General features: G+C 49.3%; 1 protein-coding gene across 2 annotated transcripts in view; it reads right to left on the reverse strand.

Annotated features, from left to right (window-relative positions):
* The window catches only part of SHROOM3 (shroom family member 3), a 107,164-nt gene that overhangs the window by 15,783 nt on the left and 73,273 nt on the right, over nucleotides 1-18,108 (reverse strand). For both annotated transcript variants that reach the window (XM_079305990.1, XM_079305991.1), the window contains 2 exons: nucleotides 8,965-9,093; nucleotides 1,486-1,617 (listed from right to left, as the gene is read on the reverse strand). In XM_079305990.1, coding sequence (XP_079162116.1) covers nucleotides 1,486-1,617; nucleotides 8,965-9,093 — 261 coding nt within the window. The remainder of the gene's footprint in view (nucleotides 1-1,485; nucleotides 1,618-8,964; nucleotides 9,094-18,108) is intronic.

Below are 18,108 nucleotides of genomic sequence, written 5' to 3' on the forward strand. Positions count from 1 at the left end.
TTGGCACTTTCTCTGAGGTGTCCAAAGAGGACTCATGGCCATCAGAAAAGTGATCAAAAAAGAAGGATATTCCGAGATCCCTCCATCCAAGGGAAGGGAGCTCTTTGTACCAGTCACAGTCCCTTTTTCATAAGGGGATATCAAACTTCTGCAGCCCTGGCTAATCTCCCCTTCCAGATTCAAGCAAATACACTGAAGACTGGAGAGTATAGCCTGAGCATTTCACTTTTCTTCCCTCTCTTCCCAGCCTCCCTTCCTCAGGTATCACTTTCTCTAGTTCCCTGCCCTGTGCTGTCCTGGCAGAGCCTGGCTGCTCCCTACATGGGCTGTCCTGGCAGAGCCACAGGGAAGCAGCAGGAAGGGCTGGGCTGTGGCAGGGCAAGGCACAGAGCTGGAAGCTGCCTCCAGATCACATCCCAAACAAGGACAGACCCAAGGCAGAAGGCTGCTAAGGATGAGGAAAGGCAGAAGGAAGCCTGCTCACGGGAGCTCTGCAGAGAGATGCAGAGGAACACAGGCAGGAAGAGATATGGCAAATCTCAGGATGAAGCTGGTTTGCTCATTTAAATGCACCACTCTATTTTGGATTCAAATAAGCATCTCCCTGGCAATGCCCAGCACAGCCCTAGCCAGCTGGCCACTAGATGCTCCCCGTGCTCCTCCTCAAGCACCCAGGAGACAGAGCCATGCTGCCAAAGGCTCTGCCAGGAACTGCCTGGGAAGCAAAGCCCCTTGGTGGGAAAGGAGTACACTCCAGCATGAGCTGTGCTGAGGCCACAGACAACACACTTTATTTTCTACAACCATATCCTCACTTTCTTCAATGCTCTTTTTTCTCTCTCCTCTCCTCTGCCAAGGATCCGTCTTGCCAGTAGAAGAAAGTGATGTTTCAATCCCAGAGGCTAAAATGGAGAGTTTCAAACCCTTCTGCCTCTCCAGGGAAAATCTTTCAAGGGCAGAATTTAAACTCGTCCCTCCTCAAGCTGCCCTGCACGTTCAGCTGTGATAGAGCTGACTCCTGCAGAAAGCCACTGCCAAGCCAGGAAATCCCTCCCTGAACTCCTCACCCTGGGAGCACTGTGGCTGATGTGCTGTTGGCTGCTCTGTTACACTGACAGGCTCTGCTACCTAAACCCTTTTCTTCCTTTTTTTCAATAGGCCAGCTTAGACTTCGGCATTCTTTTCCTTTGCATGGGCAAACAACCATGCTGTATTTTTGTATGGGGGCATCCCCAGAAAGCTCTATCAGCATCCTGGCAGTGGGCTCCCATCTTCATAGGAAGGGGGATTTTTAAAGCAATGAATTTCCTAGCTGCTAATCACTTATAGGAGGAAAGCAAATCTGGGAAAAAGGAACTGAAACCTTCCTAACTCTAATCTGTACCCTGGCTCTTTGTAACCTGTCCAGCTGTATGCAGCTGACTGGCACCATTTTCCCACTACACCTGTGCCCCTCCCTTCCCTGCACAGGTGTGCAGTGCTTACCTGGAGTGGTAGGACTGATGCCAAGGGGTGCCAAGCGTGCCCTGAGATATTTGCATCATGCTGGGATCGGGTTGAGTCTCGGTGAGTTTGGTGGAATGCCAGGAGTGAGGCCGGCCGGGAGTCTCACTCCGCCTAGGGGAGAGCAGAAGGGGTTTGCACATCAGCAACAGGCTGTGAGCTGGATGGATGTGAACCTAACAGCAACATCTCAAACTGCCTGTGCTCATTTGTGCTTCACTGCTGTGCTTTTGTCCATCCCAGCAAGTGCCACAGTGCCCATGTGTCAATGTCCCACAACAGGCTCCCTCTCGGCTTTGCACAAGTGGGTCACTGGATGCCACGAGGGGGTGGGACCTGCAAAGGGGCTTCTGATCTCTCCTCAGTGCTGCTAAAAATGCAGGATGGGACGTGACAGCCAGGCACTGGCACTGTGTGTCCCTTGCATCCCACCCCGGGCAGACAGCTGTCCCCAGGGTGTGTCCCAGGCGTGGCACGGCACAGCTGCCCTTTGGTGCCTCCAGTCACCAGCTCCAAGGCCTGTGTCTGTCAGCCCCGGGGAAAAATACCCCACTGACACCTTATTTAAAGCACAGAGTGCTGCAATGGAAAGTCAAAGCAGGGGATTAGTGACAGAGTCCCCTGAAGGGCCACACAGCCTTTGGGCTTGTCCTTAATCCTCCTGCTGCTTTCCATCAGGGATCTCTCCCCTGCTCTAGCACTCATTTCCACAGCTTCTCACTCTCTCCCTGGGAGAAGGAGGAGCAGCACTGGACCTGTGTCCTACTGAAATGTGACAGCTTGCAGGACAATTCTGACTCAATAAATGCAAGAGCAGGATATGACACATCTTTAATCTTTCCCTGAAAAATTCACAGTACAGCATGTCCTGAACACATCAGTACATAGATTAAAATGCCTTTGGCACACAGACACCGAGAGAGGATTCTACCAGCGCTGCCTAAGATTGGGAAAATAAATGGTGCAGGAAAGTGCAAAAAGGTAAAAGTGCTTTTTAGGGTCAGGTCCTTTCCTAGTACCAGTTAGCATCAAATACTCATTGATGTTCTATAGAACAGAAAAGCACAGGCAGAGAGCAGAGCAATTCCTCCAGCATTTTTTCCATACAGATTTCACAAGTGCTGGTTATTCTCTCATCATCTGCTACAAGAAGAAAACGGGACACACTTTTCCCTTTGCCATCTGTTGTGGCAAGACTGTCTTAAGGGAAACTGGACTGGAGGTGTGCAAAGGGCAAGCTGAGCCCAACACCATTTTACCTTTACATGTGTAGCTCTGCTTATGACAGAGCTCTTCTGTTAATCTCCTTGCCCAGGAAACTAAGAACCTGGACACTGCCAGATGGGAAGTTTTGTCAGCTTCCCATTCTTTATGAAGAATAACCCACATTCTCACCCTTTCCACTGCAGACATTGAAAGACTTTTCAGTACTTTAGTGGAGTACAAGCCATCAGCACAGATTTTTGCTTGGGAAAATGAATGATCCCATGCAAGGCATGTTATCCCTTGGTTTGATCAGTAGAAGCAGTGAGGGAGCTGTGTAGCCAATCATCTGAGCCACAGGTATTTTAAACTCTTTTGTTTGGTATCCTTGTAACAATGCAGCATGTGGACAGCTGTGAATTTTAGGCACATGGTACCAGCTTAGCAGCTCTGTGTGGGATAACCTTGCACTGTTTCCACACCTGCTCACTCTTGGAAATGTGGCAGATCCTGACTGATCCCACACAAACTGGCTGAGTGACAAAACCTGCACATGCAGCAGCTAATGCCTGGCCTGAGTGAAGACAAATAAATCAATATTTAACTGGTGTTACTCTGGTGCAGCTAAGTTTCCTTCAAGAAAATCAGGTGCAACAGGTGATACTTTGGCACAGGAGGTGTAGAATTTAAAACTGTAATAATTACAAGAATAACAGTAACAAACCAAACTAATCACCTTATCTTTTACATATTCTGTGCTGTACTTGTAGAGGTGTCTGGACAACCTCATTACTGAAAAATTCTCCACTTCAAATAACAGCCAAAGTGATCCCTGAGTTGAAAATGCCAAGGCTGGAAACAGAAACTGCTGGCTCCTCATGGACACTCCCAGTGATCAGATAACCTGGGCACCCAGGCCAGGTTGGCATCATGACAAGTGCTGGGAGCAAAGATACCTGGAGAAGTCATCTGACCAGCAGCTGCAACACAGACACAGAGCAGGTACTGCCAGCTCACTCTGGAGACTGGAAACCCAGAGGGAAAGGGATAATCTTTAATCCCATCCAGCTGCTGCTGTCTGGGTGCTCCCTGTTGCTGTGCTGGTCCCAGTGTTTGCAGATGGAAACACACCCAGCTCCTCAGTGGCAGCCTGGCACACTCTGGGAGCAGTCTGGGCTGCAGGGACCACATTCACATCTCTGATGCCCTTCACCAGGAACTGCTCTGCAGCTCCCTCTCATTAGGAAGAGCTGAGTGTGCTCTTCTCTAATCTCTGGAGATTATTTTTATATTGCACACAAAACAGGAATGGAACTTTACGACGACACTTTGGCACTAACTCTACAGATGAATCAGCACCTGAGGCCTTCTTCACAGTATAACTGAAAGGCTATCTTCCTCTCAAGGTTACAAACTAAAAAAATCCAGAAAAGGGTAGTCACTCTGATTCCTGCTTTTCATGTACTGTTTCTTGCTGGTTCTGGAGCACATATACAACCTGAGTGCTCTGCAAGTTCTAAGGTACCTCAGGCCAGCATCCTTCAGGGGGGCAATCCTTCAGTGTGAAAAGGCCCATCTTCAACCAGAGCAAACAACCCAGCTTCTTCAAGTTGCCATTTGCATTTTTTCCACATCCTTAGAAAGCTAGTAAGTGAAAGCCAGAGAGGGATGTTGTGGCTGATTAACCAGTCACTCAGGGCCATCAGTGCCCCAATAAACTGATCTTTTTCTACTCCCACACAGCTGGTGGGGAGTGGTTTCCATCATTCTCACATCCATCAGAAACATCATCCAGGTGGCTGAAAAGAGAGCTGTGAACAATGCTTCTTGTACCACCGACCTTGGGGTCACTTTTCTCTGCCTCCACAAGCTCCAAACCCTTCCCAGCAGAGACTGGAATGCTGAAGACAAAGGCAGCAATGCCTTTCAAGGAAAGCAGAATCCACCTGCAGATCCAGGCTGGAGCAGTGGTCACCAGGACCCACCAGGACCTGAGTGCATGGCTCTGACTAGGGCTGGAGTTAATGTGTCCAAGGAAGATGGGATGGGGCAGAGAAGAGAACTAAGGCCAGAGGGTCACTGCCATCACTCACAATCACAATCCCTGGCCAGGTGGCTGTGTGGGAGGCTGCTGGAGCTGCAAGGGATAGGCATGGCTGGAAGGGAATAGCCATGGCCTAGCCCATCATGTGGGGAGGTGGGAAGGGATGGGGGCCCTGCAGCACAGACCCTCTTCCTGCAGGAGAAATGAAAGATTTGGATGCAAGTGCAAAGCTTGTGCCTCCTGGATCTGATCCCAGGCACTGAGTCACAAGAGAGAAAGCCAAGAGGGCAGCTGCCCATCCTTACCACGTCATCCTCACAGCAGTCAAGATTTCAAGCTGGTGAGAATCCCAACCTAACAAAACCCACATGGCAGGGGCACAATGTCCTGAGCCATATCGTGTGCATGCAGCAGCAGGATCTTTGCACAGGAGACATCCTGATCCCAGCAATTCACCTGCATCCTCTTTCCAGGGTGAGCACCAGCAGAAAGCAGAACACTCTGAATTCTCTCTGGAACAGGCCTGTCTCTAAGATGTCATCTAAAGGAGCAGGAGCATGACAAGGAAATGTTTTCCAGACATCCAAACATGCTGCTGCAGCCTCTCTCTTCCCATCTATTAGGCAGGAGATGAAGGAAAAAGTAAAGCACTCAGAAGCCTATTAGGATTTGGACAGAGCGAGGCCACAATCTACTCAAAGCAACGTCGCTCTTCATTAAGGGTCAGTCATGGTTCTAAAAATAAGCAGAACAGACGAGGCCAATTAAAAAGGAGTCAGAGCAGAATGGTGTCTGCTTGGTGTGTCTTTCACTAAATCCCTCTTTTTAGGCTCACAGAGCCCTTCTGGGAAATTCTGGGGCAGGAAGGATCTGCAGTGAGCTCTGTCCCTTCACAAGTCTGACTAAAAAAAAGGAAGACTCATTAGAAAGATCTGAAGTCTATGAAATGATATTTCACATCAGGGATCCTGGCCAATAGTGTCTCCTCATCTGCAGGGGAAAGGGAGAATTATGCCCACACCCCTTACCTTTTAATACTCAGGTGAAAACTTTCCCAAAGTAAACAACACCCTGAAAAACCCTTCACTTGAGAACACTTGGGTAAAATGTGTCAACATTCTCAATATTCTCATACCAGGACACAACCTGCTTTTCATTTTGCAGCTCCTAGAAAACTACTCTCCACCCAGTGAATCCCTGTGGACTGTCTCCTAAATAAAATAAAAAAAAAAAGAAAAACCATCCAGCCAGTTTAGGGCTCTGTTCAGCCTCACTGCTCTCTCCAGCTCCTTCCCCAGGGGCTGAGGCAGGTGTATCCCTGTGTGGTGTTTCCAGCCCACACCTCAGACACCTTTTGTTTTTCCTCTTTGATAAGCACCACTGGGGATGTCTGGGTTGCATCAGACCACATCCTGAGTGCCATGTGGGAACTGGGAGACAGGTACCAATCCCCCTGAAGTCTCCCTGGGATCAGGATGAAAGGAATCAGAGGTTTCTGCTCAAAATTCCTGCCATTACTATCACAAACTCTTTGGAAAGAACTCTCCACCATACCACTGTCCAAATCCCTGTGTGGAAGCAGTGATGACAGCCATGTATGTGGATCTAGAGAGAGATTTTTTCTCCTGGCTTTTCCTGACAGAAGTGCCCTCAGCCAGAGGCTGCAGATGGAAATGCTGGGATTGCTGAGGGTGATGGCAGCTGTGAGCAACAGGCGCTCCTTCGTTGAACTTAGGAACAGTCAAACATTGTAATTAATGATTATTGGTGCTGCAAGTCACACCTCTGTGTTATCACACATCTCTGGGAACCCCCACGCTGTCTTATCCAGGACAGAGGCATTTCTCCAGGGTCCAGCAATGGAAACACAGAGTGCAGGGCTTGGAGCTGGGCTGTGCATTGCAGCTCCACCTGCCCTTCACCCCAGAGCAGGGCTGACAGGCAATATTTACATTGAGCACTTTTCCCTACACAAAGAAAGGGTCCCACTGGCATCCCCTGACACTAACCAGACACAGGAACAGAGGTGATGTATACAAACTTCACTCTTCTTGATTACTGGGTTCAAGGACTTTGTCCTACCAGGACCTTCTGACAGTTTTCTATTCTGAAGACAGCACTATCAAGCAACACACTAAGTTTGATTTAAATTGCAAAATGAGGACTATTTCAGATCTCTATTTGGAGAAGTGCTTGCTACCTAGATAGTCCATCTGTGCTGTTCCCACAGGACTGCAGCTTGGACATGGAGAAGCCAGGGGAGCCCTTCAGCCTGGTACCTAGACCATGCATAGGCTACTGAGTTAAACACTGCAGCTTTCTTCTTTCTTTAATTTTACTCTGTTTCCTTTGCTGGAAAAAGAGGAAGAAAGAACAGACATGGAAGAGAAGCAGCTGACTGACTTACAGTGTTTGAGGAGGACCCTATAATTCCCTTCTTCTCCAGGGATTCACACATCTCTCCCAGAGCAAGGGCAGAAAATCCTAGCAGCCCGAGCCAGCAGTGACTTCCCTGCCTGAAGAGCTGCATTGATTTATCCAGACTGATGAAACGGCCCCACAGGCTCAATTCAAATAATTTTTCCTCATTCTTCTCCAGTCAGTAAATTAGTTTAAAAGACAGAAACTCAAGCATAGCTTAGATTCTTTCACAACCCGATATCCAACACACAGCAACTTGCAACAGGAGAGACTTGGAAACAATGGAAGGAATGTGTTTTCCTCGCCTCGTTGGGTGCTTAGGAGGAGCTGGGTGGCAGGAACGCTGCCCCGTGAGGCCGATTAACCAAACAGACACGGCCAGTGAGCACGGCAGGTAACCAAGGGGGTGTGCAGGGCAAAGCTCCAGGCTGCAGCTGGGCTCTCCTCTGAGCTGCAGGGCTACAAACCACAGGCAACGCTCCTGGAGGAGTGATCAATGGGAGAGATGCAGCAGGGCCTTCAGGGGGATGTGTGGAGGTAACTGCACACAAATGTTACCCCATCTGGGTGAGTCAAGTGTGCTGGGGTACTGCATCTGCTGCCTGGGCCAAGGCAAAGGCTGCTGAGTCTGAAACACCCTCCCACAGGCACATTCTTACACATTAAAGCAGCTTCCTGTTCGTAACTAAAGCTCCAGCCCGGGTCAAGCTGGGATGTGCAGACACAGCCTCCAACACTGCTGGAAAAGCAAAGCAAAACATTGGCTCTGCACCAAAAGGCAAATCTACCCAAGTGAAACACTCTACTCTGGAGCTCCTGTGAAGATCTGCAACTAAATCAATGGACAAGAGGGCATATGGTGAATGACTCATTGTCATAGGTGGACGTAGGGGAGCTCCTCTCCCAAATTCCCTGTGGGTCACATAGCTGGGGAAATGCAGAGTCCCACTCCTCAGTCAGAGATAAACTTTTCAATAAAATCAGCTTGAAGAGGTATTTCAGTCTCTAACATCGTCTCTTTCTGAGGCCAGGCAGGGTCAGCATCCATGACTGCCCACAGATGCCAGAAGCTGGAACACCTCCACTAAGGTCAGGGAGGTTGTCCAGAGGTGCATCCTGATAAGATCAGAACATGGAATTCCCTTCTCAGCTGCTCACCCACAAGCACTGAGCCACATTTTAGGCAGCTCTAGGCAATCAGCATAGCTTCGTGACTTCAAATAAGTCAAGGTCTGGCCCAAATGCAATGGTGCAAATAAAAGCCACTGCTTCAACCTCATGGTACAAATCTCAAAAGACTGAGACACAAAAATCTATGAGGACACCCAGATTACATCTGACTGATGGAAGATGTTCTTTTGATACCAGCAAAAGCTGTGCCTGAATAAATGCTGTAGGATTTGGTCCTAAATTGTGTGGCCAAAGGAGGGCAGTCAGGTTCAGCCACAACACCAGCCAATCCAGAGCAGCTCAGGAAACCAAGTTCTGAAGACATTTGATCATTCAAAAATGCAGACAGGTACTCAAAAGTCATAAATGCCAAACTCCCAGACTCTGAAGAAGCCAGGTGATTTTGGAATGCCAGGCACCTGAAGTTGGGAATTCAGAGAATACTTACACCACCTCCTCTGAGATATTTTGGATTCGGCATTTCTGATGACCTTTACCAGCACTGCCAAAAGCTTCCGAGGAGAAATTTCAGCAGTCCTTCCCCGTGGGTGCCCCTCAGACATGCCAGAGCAGTCACCCTGTCCTTGCAGGTGCTGCAGGGACACAGACAAACACGTGCTCACCTGGTCCTCAGCCGTAAGTTGGCTCCTGCTGCCCAGAGGGCTTTGCTGGGCTGGCAGTCAGTGCTCACGCAGTCCTGGCTGAGCGGGCTGGGAGAGAGCTCTGTGCATCCCTGTGCTGCATGGGTGTCCCTGCCAAAGGAGAGCAAGGACTTGTGAACACCACCAGGAAAAACCTCAGCCCTTTTGGCACAGACTTCATGGGGATTTGAGGGAAAAGGGCAATGCACAGACCCAGAGGGCAAGGTGGGGGCATCAGGCCAGTTTTTAGAACGTGTGAAGTACATGTTGCAGGAAGGCATGTGTACCCTTGAGCAGTGCTTGGCTCTGCCAGTGTCCCTCAGGAGTGTTTTGGAGGAGCTGCTCAATCCCACGGCACAAAACTCATTATCCTGCAGCTGCATTGGGAGACGCTAAATCCCCAAGCGTGGAGTTCAGGGGCTCCACTGCGGGATACACTTTTTCCACATGTAACCACCTTATGAGAGCTCTGGGAATGCTCAAGAGAAAAGCCAAGAGAAAGGGTCAAACAACCAGGGGGAGAAAATAGAGAAACCTGTCCTACTGATACATCCACGAAGTCAGCAAACACTCATTTACCCTGCTCCAAGCCACACAAACACGGCGCAGCCATCGCTGCAGCCCCTTCCTTTCCCCTGGAAGGTTCCGCTGTTCGCACTCGCTCCCGCTTAGCCCCGAAGCGATGTGCAATTGGGGCTGGCCCAAGGAAGCGGCGGGCTGACCCGGGATCAGCCGGAATCGCCTGTGCAGAGCCCACACGCCGCATCTGGGGCTTGGGATGGCTGGGATGGCTCGGATGCCAGGGCGGTGAGAGCGCGGTGTCTGTGTCCGGCCGGCGCTGCCCGCGCCCCACGTGCCGCCCAGGAATGTTAAGCCTCTGCTGCGGATGAGATACAGCGGGGAAGCGGGCAGCACTTTCACCTCCGCTAGGGAAAGCGGCTGCTCAGCAATGGCATTTTTCTTTTTTCTTTCTTTATTTTTTTTTTTTTTTTTTTTTTTTTTTCTGCTCACCCTGCTTATCTTCATCCAATTTTTACCCCAAATCCTGCCTTGGCTGCCTTTTCTTGCCATGTGCCAAATCCCGTCCTGCTTTGTCTCTGCCAATCCTCTCCTCTGAGATGATGTCAAATCTCTGATCAAACTTGAAAGTTTCCCTTCCCTGCTCCCATTCCAGCCTCACTGTACACCAGGAGCACAATCTCCTTTACTGCAGCCCTGGAAGTGCCAATATCCTTAAAAGTTCTAATTCTCTTTGCTCACCAAATTTAGCAGCTTCCAGAGGAGATTTCACTGCAAGACACGGAAAGGACAGAAGGTGTGCAACAGATGGGGATTTAAAAGATTGCATATAAACAATTTATCGGTGCAATTTTGTGAGCAGAATACATTCACAGTTTCAGCATTTGGAGGCCAGAGCCCTGTGTTCCCTGCTTGTTTCCTGAAGAGCAGAGCTTGGCTCTGGCCAGGCCACAGCACAGCAGTGCTGCTGCAGTGGGGAAAGCTGCCCGTGCCTTCTCTCCAGCCAGCTGTCCCTGAGGGAACCAGTGACAAAAGGCAGGGCTGGGAAATTGCCCCTGTGCCAAGGAAAGAGTCAGCAGCAGCCTGAGGAACTGATATAAAGGAGTAGGAAGTGTCTACAGCTCCCCAGGAACCACAGCCTAGTGATCTTTCAGCACTTAGGCTCGTTTTCCTTATTTTTTTAAAAGGAAAACCAGCTTTTGAAGGATGCTAAGAAAGCAAGAGACACCCCAGGCTCTAAAGTGCTGTGAGCAGAGCTTTCTGAGGGAGTCCCTCAGCAGCTCACAGGGTGCTCCCTGTGCCTGCCAGCATGCACAGCTTTGGGGTTTTACCTCACAAAGACACATTAATTAGTGTCTCCATGGGCTCCGGAGGTGCTGCTGGGGGGAACAAGGAAATGCAACAGCAGTTTTTCCCCAGCCTCTTAAAAAACCCTAATTGCAGAGCTCTGTGGTGTGTGGCAGGCTCAGTCAGACACTGAAACCTAATCAGCCACTAGAAACAGCACCATGAATCAGGGCCAGTGGGGAGCAGGGAGAGGAGGATCCCTCCACCTGGGAAGCACAGCCACGTCAGGGCAGAGCACACCAGAGGGACGGTGCCCATCAGGGTGTCCCCTGGCAGGGCAGGGAGAAGAGCTGAGGCCAGCCAGGGCTGGACACCTCCCCAAACACCAGCCCAAGCCCAGCACCTGGCCTCCCCTTGCAGCCTTCTGCCTCACCTGGCTGCTTATCCCACAACATTCTCTGCAGCATTTCTAACACAGCTCAGCCTAACAACCAGCAGGCTGTTAATCCTTATCAAGACACTTCTTCCACCATAAATGGAGACAGCCACTCTTGTGCAAAGGTGTTGAGAGCCTACCTTTCCTCCTGGCTGTCCTCACACCTTCTCCTCAGACTGGACCTTCTCCCAAAGCTCCAGCTGCCCTGGGACAGCTCTCCAGCTCCCTGTGGCAGCACCCTGCCCGATGGGATGCTCTTAAAGCCTGGGGCTGCATTTTATTTTGGGATGCTGCAAAGGGCCTCACAATTCCACAGCTAAAAAGTATCCCTGGCAAGGAGGGGCCTGCAGTTGTTCCTTTTGTTATGGTGCTGTTTCTAAAGCTCTCAAGTGGGAGACAGGAAACCCAGCACACACAGTCTATTTAAAACTCCTTTACCTCCCACCTGAGGCAGGCAGCTGCCTCTGAAATCTTCACTTTTCAGCAAAGTTAGCATTTAATTATGAATTGTTATTTATTCTTGCTGCTTCCATGGTGCCTTTGGTATTTAATACCACACATGTCCAGGAGTACCCTCTGCCCAGTTTTTCCCTCATCTAAAAATACAGCTTTGGATTTTTTCCTTGTTGCTTGCTTGACAGTGAAAGAATACAGTGTTAGAGATGAAGGGCTTTTTTCAAGGCAAACCTCCCTCAGAAGTTTCAGTGCCCCCTCCAGAAGAAAGGCAGCACCTCCTGACCCCACATCCATCCATCTCTCCCCACACAGCCAGCACAGCCTTTCCACAGCAGGCATCTGGGAACCTCTCCCTACTTTTCACCACCTTCCTCAGAGCTCTTCAAGAACACATGGGTGGCCTGATTTTATATTAATCAGCTCCCCATAAGACTGGTTTGCCAGTGGCTGCCCTGATGCCTCATGGCCTTCCTGAGCTGCCCCAGCCCTTGCAGAACTCAGTTGCTGTTTTAGGGAGATGCTTTGCCTCTGAGCAGGGCTGACTCTGCTCCTCTGGCCACCTTATCTGCCTCCTGTGCTGACCTCCTGTTACCTGCGTGCTTGGAACGTTTCACAGCACTTATCTTAACCTTTTGGGCTCCTGCCTCTTCCTCCTCACTTTCTTCAGTCTTCCTTATCCTTATTTACAACTTCACATTCCAACACAGATTGGTTTTCTAAAGCCAGCCTGGACAGAAAGTGTGGGTGGGTGTCTCTGCCCAGCAGCTCTCCCGGCAATTATCTGAGTCTGCAGAGATCACACTCTTAATTAATTAAACCCCATGTTTCATAACAATAGTTCCCTGAGTAATGGCAGCAGCATAAATCACTGCTCTCACTGAGGAAATGATGCAGTGCAAGCTCAGCTGCCTGGCTGTAATTCCCAGAGAGGAGACACATTTTGCACAGGCAAGCAGCACAAACCCAGCTTTGTCTGCTCATGGCATTTCTTTTCCTGGACAACACATCACAGCTCTTCTGGCTGCACTACCATCCTGTACTTTTGGCTTAGCTGCCTGTAGTTCCAGGGATGAGTCTAGGATATGCCATAAACAGCACATGGAACTATGTCTAGAAATTATTAACTTTTTTTTTAAATTCAGAAGAGGTATTTTTAATAGCTCCACCTCTTGAAGCCATGATTACTGAGCTTAAACCAACACCTGGTTTGCTGCCACAGTAATAGATGACCTGAGTCCCAGAGGATCCAATCCACAAATGTTAACATGTTTAGTAATTTTTAGTATCTTGTTACCTCTAAATCCAGCGTTGCTCTAGAAGAGAGGATGGAGATTGAATTCTCATTTTTAAATAATTTGGGATCAACAGGAGTATTTGTAACCACTGACAGAATTAAGAGCTATCCTAGAAACAGGTGCTCACACAATGATGCTTTTGAAACAGAGATTAAAGCAAGGAACTCTTCTTCCAAATTCTACAGCTATTTGTAGGCATTTCCTGATATTCTTCCCTTTGTCTTAAATCAGAAGCTAAGAGGAAACCTCCCTCCACTACAGAAAGAGCCAACAGAACAACCAGACACAAAAATACAGAGAAGCAGCAACAAAGCCTGGCTGGGCTCTGACAGGCAGGAAGGAGCCCAAGGAGTTAACACAGCAGGTTTATCCTCATGGCACCCCAGGTTACACAATGTCACAGGCAGCCCGAGATCCCCAGCTCAGCCCAGGCACATAAGCAGAGCTGGGCAGCTTCACCTCTGGCTATCCTCACCCCAGGCAAGCTCTCAGCAGCTCATGAGCTGAATCTCCCCGGGAATGCAAACCTCCAGGCAGCCCCATCTCCTGCAAAGAGCAAGGGCTCCTGTGTGTCCATGCTGCCAGGGAGGGCCACACATGCCAGGCACAGACACTCATCCAGGCACTGACCTTGGCTTGGCTGCTGCTTGGCAGATCCTCCTGCTCCGCCCCAAGGAAAAGACTGGATTGCTTACGTATTTCTTATTTTGTTACCTCCCGTGGCTGCTCCAGAAATAGCCTGTAATCCACATCTCTGTCACGCTCCCAGAATCTCCTTTACTGCACTGCAAGTGCCCCGTGTGTCAGAGCACCAAGGGCCAGGGGCTCTCCTGCTAGCAGCAAGGCCTGCACAGGTTTGTTACTCTGCTCACAGGACCCCCGAGCTACACCAAGACCAGGCAGAAACACGTGGACAAAACTGATTTTCATTAAGAAAAAAGTTATAAACAGCACTGAAACCTCACACTAATTACCTGTAAAACTTTTGCCAGAAAGTGTCTCAGTTCCTGGGTAAAACCTCTAGCTCATGACTTAGGGCATTCACCTGAGATGGAAACAGCCAGGTTTAACTGCACAGTCTTAATTAGGCACATGAGGAATTCAAGTCTGGTTCATTAATCCAGAGCACAACAGGCTCCACCTGTGTAACTCCTGGAAGCACATTTTCATCCTAAGCAGAACTAGACAGAATTTGAAATCACAATAAGGCTCGTTGGGCACATGAATCTTGGGACTGAACTAGACATTCTTTCCAGAGATCTGCAGCAAGATCCAAGTTCTCAGGTAGAAACAATCCACATGCAGGATTCAGATGTGTCAGTAAAGCTCAGGGAAAAAACCAAAAACCCACACAACCCAAATGCATTCACAGTGCTGTTGCCTGCTGCTTCTAAGAAACAGGACTACTTAATGCACATTTTCTGTACACATCACAGGCACATCCACCCTGATATCTGGTAAGCCAGGATTACTAGAGCTGATCTTTGTGCCATAAGCCAATCCCCAAAAGGGAAAAGAAGAATTTTCCCAGGAACAGTGCAGAGAGGCTTGTGCTGTTCTACATGCACAGGCCATTGCTTGGAGGCAAATGAAAGAAATCACAGGATGGCCAATTTTAGATGGATACATCCCCCATTCAGGCACCCATCACTTTCAGTCTAACGGCTCCTACATGGAGATTCTGAGCACGCAGAATTTCAGAGCAAAGCAACAGAGGCTGAGAAGTCACCTGGAATTAATCCAGACTCACAGCTTTCCTCCTCAGAGAGCTCTTCACTCAGGCAACTCCAACTTAAACAACCTCAATGAGCGCTGACCTTCAGCTCCATCGAGAAAAAAATCTGGAGAATGGAGACCACGTTTTTGTTGTGCAACACTGTCTAGTCCTACTTGTGCAGCATTTCTCTGGCTTCCCCTTTTCTCTGGGACTGCATGGATTTTAGCTGACCTGACCCCAATCCCGCAATCTGGCCGTGCTGTGTTTGCACAGCCCCACACAAACCAGCTGCTCCCGCGCCCTACCTGTTTGCAAGCAGAGAGCTGAAAGGAGCCCTGGCATTCATTTGGGTTCCTCACTTCATTGGCCAAGGGATCTTTGAGAAAATGAACTCCCTCTTTGTCTGTGAGAGAGCCCTAATCCCCGTTTTGCCCTGGAGGATTACTGGGTACTTAGAAAGGCACTCACATGCACATTTTTGGTTTGTGCCAGCTGCATTTGCGCCCACAATGTGCAGCGTTCCCTTTGGTCTTTAGCTTTGACAATGAGCATTCCACTGCACCCAGACCTCGAGCCGGAGACTGCCAGCCTTTTAGAGGCACCCTAAATCCAGGCTCTCTGAATGGGGGGCCTCCCCTGCTTTGCATGAGCAGTTGGCCCTGGGAGGCAGCTGGGCACGCAGCCCCACAGTCCTTTCCATGCTGCCCAGGCAGCGCTGAGTGCACAGCTCCCTGCATCCTCCAAAACCACCTGGGTCCTGGCTGCAAGGAAGGACCTGCAGGGCTCAAGCATTAGCTTTTATCCCCAGTGAATTCCTGGCTGTTTGTAACAGTGGCTCACAGTTATAATCTACCACAGCTTGCTGCTTGTGCCCCAGTACCACCCAGAGAGCCTGTTCCCAAAGTGTGCTCTGTGCAGCTCTGGCCCAGATCTCCCCAGGACGGTGGCTTAGTTCTCTGAAGTTCTAATCTGGGATGAAGTTCAACAGAAGCAAAGGACTCAAAAGCAGTATTGACTTGAACAGCACCTTGCCTGCTCAGGGGAAATCCCACCTTCTCAAGAGAGGATAACTGAAAAGGGACAACTGTTTTGGTCTGTGTGATCCATCCTGCACTCCACCTCTACCTGCACACAAAATACTTTCCTACACCTTGTGCTCAGAGAGCTTTAACCCTCTCAAAAACAGATCTACCTACTAATTGTATCAAGACAGGAGTAAAACCACAGAGAATGACAGCTTCATTCTTTTCCACCCCACAACTAACAGGACTATCCTATATTCTTGCTCTTGACCACTGCCGAACATCTCTTGAGGTTTTTCAGTGATGCCTTTGGGGACAGTGCAGGATCAGCCTGAGGAATCAGAGCATTCCCTCTCCTCACAGGCTGTTCAGGACCATGAGGCTGTGAGGAACAATCCTTCAGACCTGGTTATAAAACACTGGGATCAGCTCTCTCTGTTGTGCATCAGATCTGCTGGGCAGAGGTGCCTGAGATGATGATGCATGGCACTGCTCAGGCAAGCAGGAGAGTCTTGAACCTGTCCCTGTAAGAGCCACGGCCACCACACAGAGGTAAATCAGCATTCTGACAGCTTCTGGGGTGTCCCCACACTGAACTGTGTGGATCTAAAGTCCTTCTATTAAATGACAACATTTAACTTCTCTCACATTACAAAGCACAAGCTGGCTCTAAAGGACAAGCATAAGCTAAACAGAAAATGTAACTGCAGCTCCTACAAAGAAAAGCAGCAAAACAAGGAGGAAGGGAAAGTCATATAACATAAGGATTAGTTTCCATGTTAGGATTTGGGAATGATTCCATAGGAAAAGCCCACAAGCCCTCCATGCTGAAATAATAGCTATGTTTACAGCAAGAGATGCAATCAGCAGAAGCTATTTCCCCACAGTTACTCTTTTTACACTCACCCTTCAGAACAGTGATGTTTTCCAGCTACAAAAGGGCATCCTAGGGCTGGCTGAATGTCAGGCAAGGGGTGTCCCACCTGAGACCTGAAAGGCAAGCCCAGCTTTGACTGGGAAGCTTTTCCACCAGCAGCTTGAAGCTGGGACTAGGCTGCATCTGCTGGTGCAGCTCCTAATATGTTCCACACAAACCAAACTAGGTCAGTCCAGACCAACAATTTAAATGGTTTAAAGCTAGAGCTTAAGGGAGTGCTTACAGGAACTGTTCCAGTGGCAGATGGATGAGGTCTCTGGCACTATGAGCAAGTGGGGCATTAATCTCTTCCGCCAGCACAGCTGGATCTCTCTTGCCTGCACTGGTGACACCTTGCACTTTAAGGAACACACCCTGAAATTTTAGCCCAGCAGCTCTCCTATGGAAATAAGGATGGTACCAAAGTGATGCAACAGTGCTCAGCTGCTTTTTGAAAACTGGTCTCAGTGATCTGTACTAATGGAGTGACAATGTGAGCATCTCTTCAGAGGGGGCAGAAGAAAGCCTCACACTCATTTATCACAGTGGACACTCAGCACCAAGAACTCAGGTGTGCAGCAGCTGAGCTGTTCCTCAGCTCTCTCTAACCTGATTATCTGCAGTGCTTCCTGGTATTCCAGATTTTAATTGCAGTTACTTGACAGGGAGTGTACAGGTGTAAATCACCTTCAAAAGTGTAGCAATGCCTAATCCCCAGAATATGAGCTACTCCTTATGAGCTGCTTCTCCATCCCACACGCCAACCTCCTCTTCCTGGACAAATTCCTGAACACCTTACTCAGCACAGCATTCCATTTACTTCCTGGGGATTTCAGCAGGAGATTTGCCCTAGTAAGAAGTGATGATAGATTGAGTAAGGAGATGAGGACTTGGCCAGCTCAGTGAGAGAGCCCAAGGCAAGTGACAGAAATGCTGGCTGCTAAGCTAATAAATATCTGTTCGTCACTCCCAGTATTTTTAGCATCTGCCAATCTGGCAGAGATGAGCTTGGAAAAAGATGAAGGCTGCAGCTATGACAAGGAACATGAGATGAGGGAGGAATCCTTGGCCCCCTTGCCTGGTCCTGTGTCTCAGTGCATCCCCATTGTTCTCACACAAACACCCCCAAAGGAGCAACTGGCCCTCCTGACTCCACTCCTCCCAGCAAGGAGCCATTTTAGCAGCACTGGGAATCATTTGCCATCCTTCTGCTGAGGAGGTACCATGAGCACCCTCCCTGTACACAGCCCTGGGTGTGGGATCTCTTCCATGTGCCCTGCCAGCAGGAAAACTCTTCCCATCACCCTGTCTGCTGCGTTTTGGTCTGATGATCCTGAGTCTAGACCCAAATCATTCCTTGGGCTTGAAGCAAGATCTGAGGCTGGCTCTTGGGTTATTCTCTGCAAGTGCTGCAGAGCTGGATTAGCACCTGAGAGGCTGTGGGAATCTCACCTGGGTGAGGTTGTGGCTTCCCCAGT

Source organism: Erithacus rubecula (assembly GCF_903797595.1).
Source record: "Erithacus rubecula genome assembly, chromosome: 5".
Taxonomy (NCBI): domain Eukaryota; kingdom Metazoa; phylum Chordata; class Aves; order Passeriformes; family Muscicapidae; genus Erithacus; species Erithacus rubecula.